This window comes from Lissotriton vulgaris, chromosome 2_1, assembly GCF_964263255.1.
Source record: "Lissotriton vulgaris chromosome 2_1, aLisVul1.2, whole genome shotgun sequence".
Lineage (NCBI taxonomy): Eukaryota > Metazoa > Chordata > Amphibia > Caudata > Salamandridae > Lissotriton > Lissotriton vulgaris.
The window spans coordinates 735,510,265-735,523,322 of record NC_141687.1 but is presented as its reverse complement, the minus strand read 5'-3'; the positions used below and the strand labels follow the sequence as shown (position 1 = coordinate 735,523,322).

The following is a 13,058-nucleotide window of genomic DNA, read 5'->3' as shown; positions in this document are numbered from 1 at the left end:
TTGCCCTTTATATCCAGCCATCTGTAACCTCACAGCCTACTGTAGATCTATACTTCAACATCCTTGCCAGGTGAGGTGAGCGCATTTCGCTGTGGGAAGGAGACAGTGGCAGTGTCTCCGACCCGCTTTGCATTTGACCTGTCCTGGGCAGTAAGTGCTTGTTAGCGCTTAGAAATTTACTGTTGTTGTATTTTAAAACGTGTAACTTGTGTTTTTTAAAATCTCACTTCCCCCTTGCACCACACGCCATTACTGATCACCGGAGCCGCCTCCCTGACACTCCTTGCGGGGACCTGCAGGCTTTTCCGGTCGGACGGCACGAAGAGCGGGTAGGGCTCTAGTGTTTGACTTCCTGGGGGTTATTTAGGTGGAGCAGGAGCGCATTTCGTTGTGGGAAGGAGACAGTGGCAGTGTCTCCGACCCGCTTTGCATTTGACCTGTCCTGGGCAGTAAGTGCTTGTTAGCGCTTAGAAATTTACTGTTGTTGTATTTTAAAACGTGTAACTTGTGTTTTTTAAAATCTCACTTCCCCCTTGCACCACACGCCATTACTAATCATCGGAGCCGCCTCCCTGACACTCCTTGCGGGGACTTGCAGGCACTTCCGGTCGGACGGCACGAAGAGCGGGTAGCGCTCTAGTGTTTGACTTCCTGGGGGTTATTTAGCCCTCGCAGGATTACGAGCGCGCAGCGGTCACGCGCAGCCCCGCCGAAGACCCGCCAAAGAGCTGCCCGTCTGCGCCCGTCCGCGACAGGACGCGGCGTAGGGGCTAGGGCTCTTTGTGCTATGGACCCCGCTACTGCAGGTACTCGATTTATTTCGTATTCTGCTAGTTTCCTGCGCCAGCTCCAACCCACGCGCACCTGTGCTACACGATTACCCGGCAAGATACTTGAAGGTTGCTTTTCTTGTCGACAATGTCGCTATCAATCTATGGTGCCAATCGACTGTTCTCATACTAATGCTTCCATATCTACCTCCCCCATAGAACTTAAGTGTCTTCTCCTTAATGTACGATCCCTTCCAAAACACCAACTTCAGATCTGGAATCTGATTTCTTCTAAGCAACCTGATATGTGTTTCTTCACTGAAACGTGGATGAAACCCCATACTACTACTGCTATTACACTAGGGGTCCCAGTGGGTTATAAAATCATACATGTGGATAGGCCTATCAAAACTGGAGGAGGATTAGCTATCATTTTTAAAGACTCCTTTAAAATAGTAATGATAGAACAGAGTATTACCCCCCTTCTGGAAATCATGATTTTCAAAATTAACCTGACTAGCAATATCTCATGGAAGGGCGCACTAACATATCGCCCACCGGGACAGAATCCAGATTTTGCTTTATCTCTTCTGGAACTACTGGCCCCCCCATGTCAGAGCTAAGGAGGATTTTATTCTCCTTGGGGATTTTAATATACATATGGATATCCCCGAAGATCATGAATCTATACAATTAACAGCAGATCTGTCCAACCTTGGATTAGAGATAAGAAACAGCGGGGCAACTCACACAGCTGGGTCATACCCTTGACTCTATTTTCACTAACTGTACTAAAATAAGGTGCCTTCCTGCTACAGAAATCCATTGGACCAATCATTTTTTGATTGAATTCTATTTGGCAGGACCCACCAAACAATTACCCAGAACACCATCTCCTCCTATTTTCCGTCGCCAATGGCACAAAATATCAGTTGAGAATCTGAGTGAACACTGGCAACAACCCCAATTCACCGAAGGAGACTCAGCTGAAGAGGCACTGGAAAAATACAATAAATCTCTTAAATCAGCTATTGATTCTCTTGCCCCATTAAAACTTCATAAACAGTACCCTCCTACTAAACAAGAGAAGCGGTACACTTTGGATCTTAGGAAGGAAAAACAGAAATGCAGGAGATTAGAAAAAGCATGGAGGAAATCAAAAAATGAGCAAGAAAGGAAAATGTTTTTAGAAGCTCAGTCAAAATATTATAAAAACATAAAACTCGCAAGGAAAAATGATTTATCCCTACAATTAGAAGAGGCGGGAAACTGTCCGAGGGAATTATTTAAAATCTTGCTAAGTTTTGTTAAGCCATCAGCTAGTGAGAGCCCTGACGATGCCTCACAGACACTGTGTGACGAAATGTCCATGTTCTTTGAGGACAAAATAAATCTGATTTATAATAAAATCTTGGCTTCACAAGGCGCAGTAACAAGGCCCCCCCCTCCATGTGCACTCCCTGCACAGATTAAAAACACCTTTCTTACCATTCCACCAGTTAGTGATTTAGATCTCCCACTCCTCATCAACCATATGAAAACTGGCTCCCCGAGCGATCACCTTCCTGCAAAAATGGTGGCCCCGTTAATTTCCATCTTGGGGCCCTCCATCCAGTCAGTTATGAACATCTCTCTGACGAAAGGACAAGTCCCGAGAGAATGGAAGATAGCGGTGGTAAACCCTATTAGGAAGAAGGCGGCTCTCCCCTGGACAGATTTGTCCAACCTTCGGCCCATTTCCCTCCTACCCTACATCGGTAAGATGACGGAGAAGAACGTTAACACCCACCTATCGAATCACCTTGAAGCAGCAGAAGGCCTGGACCCCTCTCAATCTGGGTTCAGGCCAAACGACCGCACCGAATCGGCCCTACTAGAAGTGACCAATAACATCAGGTTGACACTTGATAGTGGGGGGTCTATGATTCTGGTGCTGTTGGATCTGTCTGCTGCTTTCGATACGGTGTCTCATGAAGTGCTTCTCGGTCGTCTGAGGGGTGTAGGGCTGGGAGGAACGGCCCTGTTTTGGGTAGAAAGCTTCCTTTCCTGCCGCTCTCAAGAAGTCAGGCTGGGCTCCCATAAATCCATCTCTAGGGAGCTCGCCAGGAGTGTGCCACAAGGCTCATGCCGTAGCCCCACATTATTTAATGTGTATGTGGCCCCCCTGGCCGACTTAGTGAGGCCATTTGAGTTTACCCCGATATCCTACGCTGATGACACCCAGCTGCTGTTCCCCTTTAAAATCTTCTCACCTGCTCTGCAAAAATCTTTTGCAGAAGGCATGAGGGCTGTGTCATGTTGGATGGCTGAGAATTGCCTACAATGCAATGTGGGCAAAACAGAGGTTTTATTGTTCGGGGAGGCAGCAACACTATGGTCTGGGGAGTGGTGGCCCACAGAATTAGGACCAGTTCCCGTCCCAAAGCAGACTGTCAAAAACTTGGGGGTGCTATTCGATCAAGCCTTGACTTTTAAACATCATGTCAACCAAGTTGCGGGCACCTGCTTCAGAGCCATCGGACTTTTGAAAAGGGTGTTTCCCTATATACCCGATGGTCACAGGAAAACTTTAGTCCAGGCACTAGTGATCTGTAGATTGGACTACTGTAATGGCCTTCTTTTGTCAACTAATGAAGGCCAATTAAACAAGTACAAGTAGTCCAAAATACGGCGGCGAGGTTAGTTCTCCATGTACCATCTAGAACTCCCTCCCGCCCCCTACTAGCCAAACTTCACTGGTTACCAGTGCGGCAACGCACAAAGTTTAAAATTCTGTGTACCATTCATAGGTGTCTGATAGGAAAGGGCCCCAAATATTTGACTAAAGCTTTTTTACCCTATGTACCAGGCCAATCACTTCGATCGAGTAATCTTCACCTATTACAGGTCCCAAAAATAAAAAAATCTCGCCAGGGAGGTCGTGCTTTGGCACATACAGGACCTGTCCTCTGGTACTCCCTTCCCATTCAACTGAAACTCATTACCAACCATTTATCCTTTCGCAAAAACCTTAAGACTCACCTTTTCTCTTCCAACTAATCAGTTTATGATTTACTATTTCTGTTTATGATCAGGCATGGGTCAAATGTACTTGTTCCAACACAAGCGCAGAGATATCCTTTCGGGGATCTAGTCAGGCGCTATAGAAGCACATAAATAAATAAATAAAATAAATACTGATACTCTCATTACACTGTGAGTTCTATAACAATGCTCACCCTTCAGATTAAACATGGCTGCAGTGTAAAGGGAACTTGCAGAAAATCTACCCCTATAGGTCTGGTTACTCTCCTGAACTCCTCTAAATCCCAAAGATGTCCCATGCTGCTTATGGCATGCCACATGGCATCACAACAGAGGCCACCCAGACAGTCCATTCTACTCCTCGAACCCTCAACACACTTTCCATGAATATCAGTGAACACACCACTACATAAAACGAAAATAAATAATAATGTTGTTTGTGTACTAAATCACCTTACATCATACTGCAGAAGACCCATATTTCCCCATATGAACCACTAACTGAAAAGTGACTGGGTGGGCACAGTACTCCATGTATGTAATGAGTCAAGGCCTGGGCTAGAAACATCAAACTCTGCCATGTAAAAGTAGGATGACACAGCAATAAAAAAAAAAAGTACTTGACTTGGTACTGAAAACTTAGAAGACCAATGAAGGTTGTTATACAAACTATCCAGAACTGTTTTAGGATTTGGTAAGTACAAGTCAGTGATAGGAGAGGACTAAAATGTGACCAGTGATCCCATTTTAGACAGGTCGGGCAGACCTACAATACTCATTCTGCATTGTCACTGTGGCCTGTCAACTGACTTATTAACAGACCACATACTTGTTGACATATGCACCTCAGCGACACAGACTAGAATTTAGTATTGTATGTACACAGTACTTGCACCCACACTGACTTTTCCCTCGCTTTAACCACTTTTTTTACTGAATATTGCATCAAGTACTATTCTTGTGGGAGTATATCAGACCATGTGCCAATACTTTTACACTTACAGTAGCTTTGATGGCACCACCCTCATGTCGTTGGCATAAGAGTATTTATTAATAAAAATCAACCTGAAAAATGAGGAAGTTACAGTCTCACTTTGCAGACTTTATTTTGGATAATGAGGTTATGTCACTTCTGACCAAATACTGTGGAAGCCATCAAAGTAAGCGCAAGAGGCCTCATGGTGAGGGAATCGGCCTTCTCGAAAAAGAAGAGCAAGCGACTCTAGAGACATTTTTTATAGACCTAGCTATGTGTTAGAATAGGTCACATAATACCCAATTCTTGCATAAGCTGACTACAGATAAATTTGAGTGCTACGCTGTTTTTATATCTAAAACTGAATACTCCTTGTATCAGCTGCAATGGAAGCAAACATGGGTGAAAAAGTTGGTAGACTACTGGCAATCTATCTCCGATAGGTAAAAGCGATGTCTACTGTTCTAGCCATACATCATGAACAAGTAGACCAACTACCTCATCTGACAGTTATTCTTAATGAATTTTCAAAGTTCATTACTAGCTTATATGACCCTACCCTTACACCCACCCCTCACCTGGAGGACAGATTCTCGGCCAATGTCTTGCTACGTTGGTTAGACATGGACGAGGTTGCATCCTTGGACTGTGGTATCTTGAACTGCTAAATAGTGAAAGCTACTGATGACATGCGCTGGAAAGACCCCAGGGGATGATGAGTTCCTAAAAGTGTATTACAAGATTAAGAAGAATATAATCTCATAAATATTATGCAGGATGTTCAATGACACAGAACATCTGGATCATCTATGCCCTGAATTTCATTGAGCTCTTATATTGCTGACCCCAAAACCTGACAAGGACCCCTGATCTGTACTAGGTACCGACCAATCATTGTTAAATATGGATGTGAAAATTCTCGCAAAAGTCGTTGCCAACGAGCTCAGCCCATTAATCCCAGCCACCATACAGCCTGTGCATGTAGACTTTTGTACCCAGTTGTCCTCAGGGCATAATATGAGGACATTACTGCACCTTCTGTTGTTGGTTCAGGATGACCAAAAAGTAATTCTCTCTCTGGATGCTGAGAATGTTTTTGTCCTGGAGAATGTGTTTTCAAAACACCAGAAATAGCTGTAGTGTGCGCTGAAATTATAAGCAAAGTATGGTAGCTATAGTCAGTCCCCTTAGCTCAAATAGCCTTTAATTACTATCTTTCTGACCTGTTCCTTGTTAGCAATGTAGTTTTCAGGAATGCCCATTGCCACCTCTTCTGTTTAGATTGAACCTGTAGTCATTGGCCGCCAAGATATGCCAGACTTCTATGAAGAACATTACAATACTGACCAGTCCCCAAAAGATCATTCTTTATGAAGATGGCAATGTATTGACACTACCAGAACTGACAACTTTATTACCCGGTACTCCTGTCTCCAGTTGAAGAATGTTTGTTCTCCAGTTACTGAGTTAATAGCATCAACACTGAAGAGCTGTCAGTGTCTAAATCAATGTAAAAATCCATACTAAGTGGGTAATATTTATTCTAAGGTAATTAGATCAACTGAGGTCTTATGGACATGGTACTTGACAACATACAACCGCTGTTACAGAAGATGTCCACTGATTTCTGGTTGTGTCTGCAAGATGACTGTGCAAGGTTTATTTATGTGTTCGCAATGCTCTTCCTGTTCATCCTAAACACCACTTAGTTGGAAATTGACTATATTGTAAAATAATTCATGTAGGACTCCGAAAAGCCAGCACTCCAATCCAACAAGGTACACTCGGCAGCTGTGAGTGGAGGGCCTGAGATCACCACAGATGAGGGCATAATACTTAGTGCACCAATTGGCATTCATCGTCCCCCTGTCAGAACTATTCCTTAAGGGTGCTGATAGAGAAACGTATACTGTCTTTGACTCATGATCTAGACCTGGTGTATCGTAAAACAACAAAAATGGCATAGAAATGTAACCAATTCATGCCCTTACTTGGCACAGTGTCCATAAACTCTTAAAGACTATTGAACCCACAGCGGATGCATTCACCTTTATGGAGCAATGAAGGAATTAGGTTAGATGGCCAGGAACTACAAGACCGAGAATGGTCAGAGGCCGGTAACCATTCTATAGACTACCTACTTGACAGCAGGCATTGGAAATCAATCAAAGGCTTTTGCAAAGAATTTGCACTCTCCGAATATGGGAATACAATCAACTGTCATACTTCCCCCCCTTCACTTAGTCCTTGCCCACATCTCCTATACAAACATAGTTCAGAATTGGGATCAGTTCAAGGCAATGATGTATGGTTTACAGGCAATAGGCTTATAAGGGTGGATTGTTATACACTGTGCTAAAAGCTGTAGGCAGGTATTTTGTTACATGGAATCTCGCAGATGAATGTATTGTGCAAGGGTAACCCACCTGAGCAAACCATGGTGATACACAACTTGCATTAATAATCCTTTTTAGGCTGTATTAATTGGGATTTTATAGTGATTTGACAACTGTATTGTGTTAATATCTGCAATTGAATTATGGTACACCTGATGTGTATCTTGTTGGAAGGCTTTTTGAACCAACATAGTAGGTCTGTGTTGGTGATTGTGGCAAGCTGGTGATAAAGGTTTTATGTTCGAATATTCAGAATGAAAAGTTACAAATTACACTCTAAGTACACTGAATAGTGAGTCTCGTGAGGGGTGATTGAATAGGTCCAGCCAAACGTTAATATGATTGTGGTGTGGCAAGAGGTAGGGAGATCAACCCAACTGCGCAATTTATGTGATCAAAGATCATTGTATATGACACTTTCTAGTCCCCGGCACACATTCTATTCAATGTATTATTACATAGAATTATATCCAAAAACACGATCTGTATTATCAGGATCTTTTTTATTCAGCCTGCGAGCCTCTTCTTCCTTTTTTAGCCAACATGTGTTTTGTCATTTTGAGGGTTTACCCCACGACTTTCTCTCGGCTTCATATAACAGTGTAAGTCCTACGAATGTGCCTCAGTGCCGGTTGTAATTCTGTCCTGGATAAAAACATTAGTCTAATGTTCCCAGTTGTGTACCAATTTGAATGGTCAAGCGTCTTAATCCTATGTGTTATATATCCTTATCAGAATCTAGCTTCTATTGTTGTCTCTTAAATCCAAACATGACCTCTTTCTCATCTGTAAGTACAGATTTCTGGAATCCCAGTCTTCACACTGAGAGCGAGTACCCTTGAGACTTGGCGTTCTGTCTTTAATTTTTTTATAAATTTGCACTTTGCACTTTGTATGGCAAATGATTGCAGGTTTAGTTGCTTCAGCAACTTACTGATTTGCACTTTAGGTGTATTAGGAAATCTTTTTTCATTTATTGTTACTATGTAATAAGGTCAACTTGCACTTTGCTTCTCGGATGACTATAAGATTAGCTGCTTTAGTTAAAAAGCTGCCTTATTGATTATTGATTATTGTTTTTTAGTACATAATGTATCATGAACCATATGCTCTGCTCAAATAAAAACATTAAAAAAAAAACTTTGAGTTGATGGTAATTTTCGTTTCTTAAATGTTGCATTGCATTTAGGGAAATGCAATTTGCGATTCCCTAAATGCAATCGCAATTTAAGTAATCACAAATTTAGTGATCACTCAAATAGCGAAGTTTGCATTTGGGATGATGCATCCCAAATGCAAAAATTGGGGTCGCAAAGGGGCAGATATGCAGAATCTGCCCATTTGCAACCGCAATTTCCAATGATGCATATTTCTTTACTCGCACAACATTTTAATTATTTTTAAACTAAATTTGTTACACGTATGTCATGCTATTTTGGCGATTATCTTATGATCTTTTTTCATTTCCTTGTTTTTTTTCTTATAGATTTTTAGTCTTGATCTTGGAGGCATTTCAACAGTTGTTTTAAATGGCTATGATGCCGTGAAGGAGTGCCTCGTTCGTCAAAGTGATGTCTTTGCTGACAGGCCTTCCCTTCCTTTGTTTAAAAAGCTGACGAAAATGGGAGGTATGTGATTCAGTGAAGTGTACTTTTACTTTAAAGTTATCGGTAGAGTTGTCAAACAATTGTTCACCTATTTATGTATTATTTGTTTATACTTCTGCATATTTATTTGAGCCCAGAACAACTTGTACAACTTGTAACAGATGAATGCTTCTGTTCCAAAGCTGCCATATTATATTCACAAAACGTGTTAGACTAAATAGTATATATATTAAACATGTATATTTAACTTGTAAGTAGTTTTTAAAACCTGTTGGGTGAATAACGGAGTTACGCACAGGGGTGTAGCTTAGTCAGTAAAACCGGGGGTGAGACCTTCAGATTTTCCGACAATATGAGAAGCAACACATGAGGGGGGTTAGAGATCCAGTAGAAAGGGAAGGAAGTTCTTAAAGCATGGTATTTTGTAAAAAATAATTGTGTTTTTAAGACCTTCAAAACAGAGATGAGTTTATTTTTGTCTGGGCGAGTATTTAAAAATCCCAGGTGAAATCTGGCAGACACCTTACCATCTCCGACTGAAAGCACCGGTACCCAACTATTCATTAAATAATACATTTATTGGGGAAGACAAAGTTACGTTTTTTTGCGAAAAGTAAAACACACATTGAACAGATCCTATTCAAAATGATATTCAACAGCCCTCAGAAATGTTTCCTGGAAACAAAGGAACACCTTTCCATAACACTTTGTTGTAAAAGAAAGCTTAACGCTCAGGGTAGCACATAGAAGCCTAAAATGTGCGTGAAAAACAGCTGGTAAACATTCAAAACTAAACAAAGCATTTGCCTGTTCAGTTGACCAGAGCTTGTCCCTTGCAAGTAAATGGAAGCAGGAACATGTGCTTAACCTCTTCGATGCTCATGACGGCTCCCGGCCGTCATGAGTCACGGTGGGCGTGTGCTGATGACGGCCGGGAGCCGTCATGACCACTGGCGGATTCCGTGCCGCAGTAATGAGGTTAAAATGGAAATTTGTAGTTTACTCCTAATGAGCAGATGACTAGAACTTCCCCTGAGAGGAAGATAACAGTTAGGACTAACAGGAGTTGACTCTACTACTTTCTGAAATCCTCGCTTCGTTACGCCAACTTCAGTACATGGCTATGCTCTACTAGCATGATTCAATAGACATGTGCAACGTACAATATGGAGTATCTGAGCTTTAACTCATCATCATATAAGTCTTTATTCGCTTAATAATGTGGCATAAAAGTGCATAAAATCATATAAACACATATTTCTAAAACAATAAATGCAAGTATGCATTCATTTATGTACCAGCTTAAAAAGTTAAAAGGGCATGATAATGTCAACAGTACAATGCATGAAAAAGTTTCATGTGCCACATCACGGATAATCAGATCTAGATCATCTTGATCTCCAAGCAGCAAGTAGAAAGCATAAAATAGCAAAGAGAACATGCTTGTACGGCAGGAACTGCAGATACATAAGCATCAAATGAGTTTGTAAGAAGTTTAAAACCTTTGATAACGAGAGGATGAATCGCTTCCTAGGCAAGCTAAAATATTTACACAACAGCACAAAATATAGGGTGTCCTATGGAGACATATTGTCGCAGCCACAGGGCCCAGAAGTGCCTGAACGAGACCAACCACAAGAGGTGGCTAAAAGATGATGTAACAGGTTAAATCTGAATTGTGTCACCACAAATCTGTCCCTCTCATTGGATAGGAGTGTAAGGTATGGCTCCATACCCTCAATGTTTTTAATAACACACACCCCTGTATCCTGGGTTTTGCAAGCTCTATGTGTTAACCTTGTAATAAGGCACATTAAAATAAAAATCCGTTACCCTTTTAAGCTCCAGGAGGCACAGGACGTGGTAATTGTGGAATATTTCCACCATACACATGCTGTTAAAAGCAGCCTTCACATAGGCAATCCAAGACATTTTATGCATGTGATCAAGGGATAGACAATCGGACAAAATCGATCTGTTTAACTGAGATCCCTCCCTTGTGAAGTTAACCGCCAGGTCCAAACTGTCCATAAAGGAGACCGACTTACCCAACAAGAACTACAGGCCCACTACTGTGCAAGCATTGAACACCGCATCGTCGCATACAAAAAACCAGCAGCAATCTCGTTCCCACCCTGGGGCAGTCAGCCTGCACTGAAAAGAGGGCTTGTTTTAGTCCATTGCTATAAAGGGTAAACAAAAAAGGTGCAAATATACAACCCTGACACACTGCCCTTGTGCTGCCCAAGTGTTTAGTAAGCTCCACCTCATGTGAATACCTCACTGCAGCAGAGGTGCTAGTATCTACATTCGATAAGAGGAGTAGAATTTCCGGGCCACGCCCATCAAAAAAAGCAGATCCCATAACTTCTAACAGTTGACCCTATTGAATGCAGGCATGAGGTTCTTGAATGCCAGGTGGAGAGATCCTGCCTGGGCAACAGTACACTTATTTATAATTAAGTAAAGATGTAAGCATTAGTTGGTGGTCAATTTGCTCAGTTTGAAACCATATTGGACCTCTGAAAAGATGTCTTTCTCATCTGCCCACAACAACATCCTACGTAGCAGAATCCTCCCAAGATCTTTCACCACTGCATCAATGAGTAAAATTGGGCGGTAGCACTGTGGGTTGCCTTGTTCCCCTTCTTAAAGATCAGGACCATCATAGCAGAAGACCATGAAAGCGGGGCTCCCTCTCTGACTGCAGCATTTGAAGCCAGAGACACACCTCATTGTTATCCCTAAATAAATCAGGAGGTCTACCATCAGGGCCTAGACATTATTACGCGATAAAGCCTGGGTGCCCGGGAAAACTTCCTCAAGTGTAAATTCCACATTAGCTCTCCCCAACACTATGCCAACCTGATCCCCTGCTCCTTCAGCAAACCCAAAGTTGTACCCACCCTTAAAATGATCCACCCACGGCTGTCCTGAAATATGGTGACATAAATTGGGCCCTGAGAACTTAGCAAAACAAGGTTTGTTTATCACCCACCAAAAGAGGGTGCTATCTCTTGTTTCACTAGCTTGAGCTAGGTCGTCCCATGCAGACTTTTGTAGATTATGCTTACGATTGTTAAAGACCTCCTTGTATTCTTTCTGGCAATGCACAACCATACTCCCTGTCTCTGGGAGACTGTTTACGAGAAGTTTTCAGAAGACTCTTGGAGCAATCTTGGTCAAACCATTTAGGGATATCTGATCTGTGTTTTAACGCTGGGACTGATAACATTGACAACTTCTCAGCGATACATAGAAAATGCACTCAAGATTGCCCCTCCAGAGGTACTTGTGTCCAAACCGATAGAAATCTCCTGCCGACACTCTTTAATTCCTTTGGATCTACATGTGACCGCCTCAGTCGTCTGCCCTGATCCAAAAGGGTGAGTCCTCCTTGTGTCTCTGCCAATGGCTTAACTCCTAACCCTTACTCCACCAATGACTAGTGACAAGGGGTTGTGGTCGCTGAAAGGACTATGAATTATGTTAAAATTTGACATGAACAAAAAAAGGGGCTGAGACAAAAATTAAATCTATTATGGATCCACAGCCCCTCCCTTTTTTTTTGTCCTTATTTATACGATCTTTATGCAATTGGCCACAGGATCACCTCTGAGTCGTGCACAAGGGAGTTCCCAGAGAGGCGAAAAAAAGCCATGTCATAAATACCAGCAAGTTCCAACTAGTTTATGAGAGCGAAGTGCCACCATAGAAAGAACTTGCTTGATCGTGTTTGTTTAAATCATTGGACTTCCCTCCTTGCCCTACCACCTAACCTTGTCCCATAATTCCCAGTAATTTGTACGTTTGCTATTCCCTCTCATTTCGTCCAGCTTTCTGAATTTGTTCATTGCCCTAACCCAATCATCTGCTTTAGGAGGTGATAGAAGGATCCAATTTTTACACACCTCTCTTCTAGCTAATAACATAGACATAAATAGCAAGTGGTTCTGTTCTTTTACTTAAATTAATACTAAATTCAGCAGTGTCTAAAATGCCAAAAATGTTAGTGAAAGGGCTTACCTTGACGTTGAAATCTAGAGCTTTATGCACAATCTTACTGACTGCATGCCAATAAACGTCAAGGTGAGTGCATGTTTAAGAACATGTGTATGTCGTTGGCCTTCAATTCTCCGCACTTAGGACATTTTTTCATCATCTGTGTGTTCATCTTGGACAATTTTTCAGGTGTCCAATATGACCTGTGCAAAGTAAAAAGATGGTTTCTCCTGACAGGTGCAGAAACAAAAATGTGCCATGAAAAGGTGCAAGATACTAGCCA

The 13,058-nt window shown here is 42.1% G+C and overlaps 1 protein-coding gene across 2 annotated transcripts in view; it reads left to right on the top strand.

The window, feature by feature from the left end:
- Positions 1-13,058, top strand: part of CYP2R1 (cytochrome P450 family 2 subfamily R member 1) — a 123,738-nt gene that overhangs the window by 34,483 nt on the left and 76,197 nt on the right. For both annotated transcript variants that reach the window (XM_086956023.1, XM_086956024.1), the window contains exon 2: positions 8,653-8,794. In XM_086956023.1, coding sequence (XP_086812149.1) covers positions 8,653-8,794 — 142 coding nt within the window. The remainder of the gene's footprint in view (positions 1-8,652; positions 8,795-13,058) is intronic.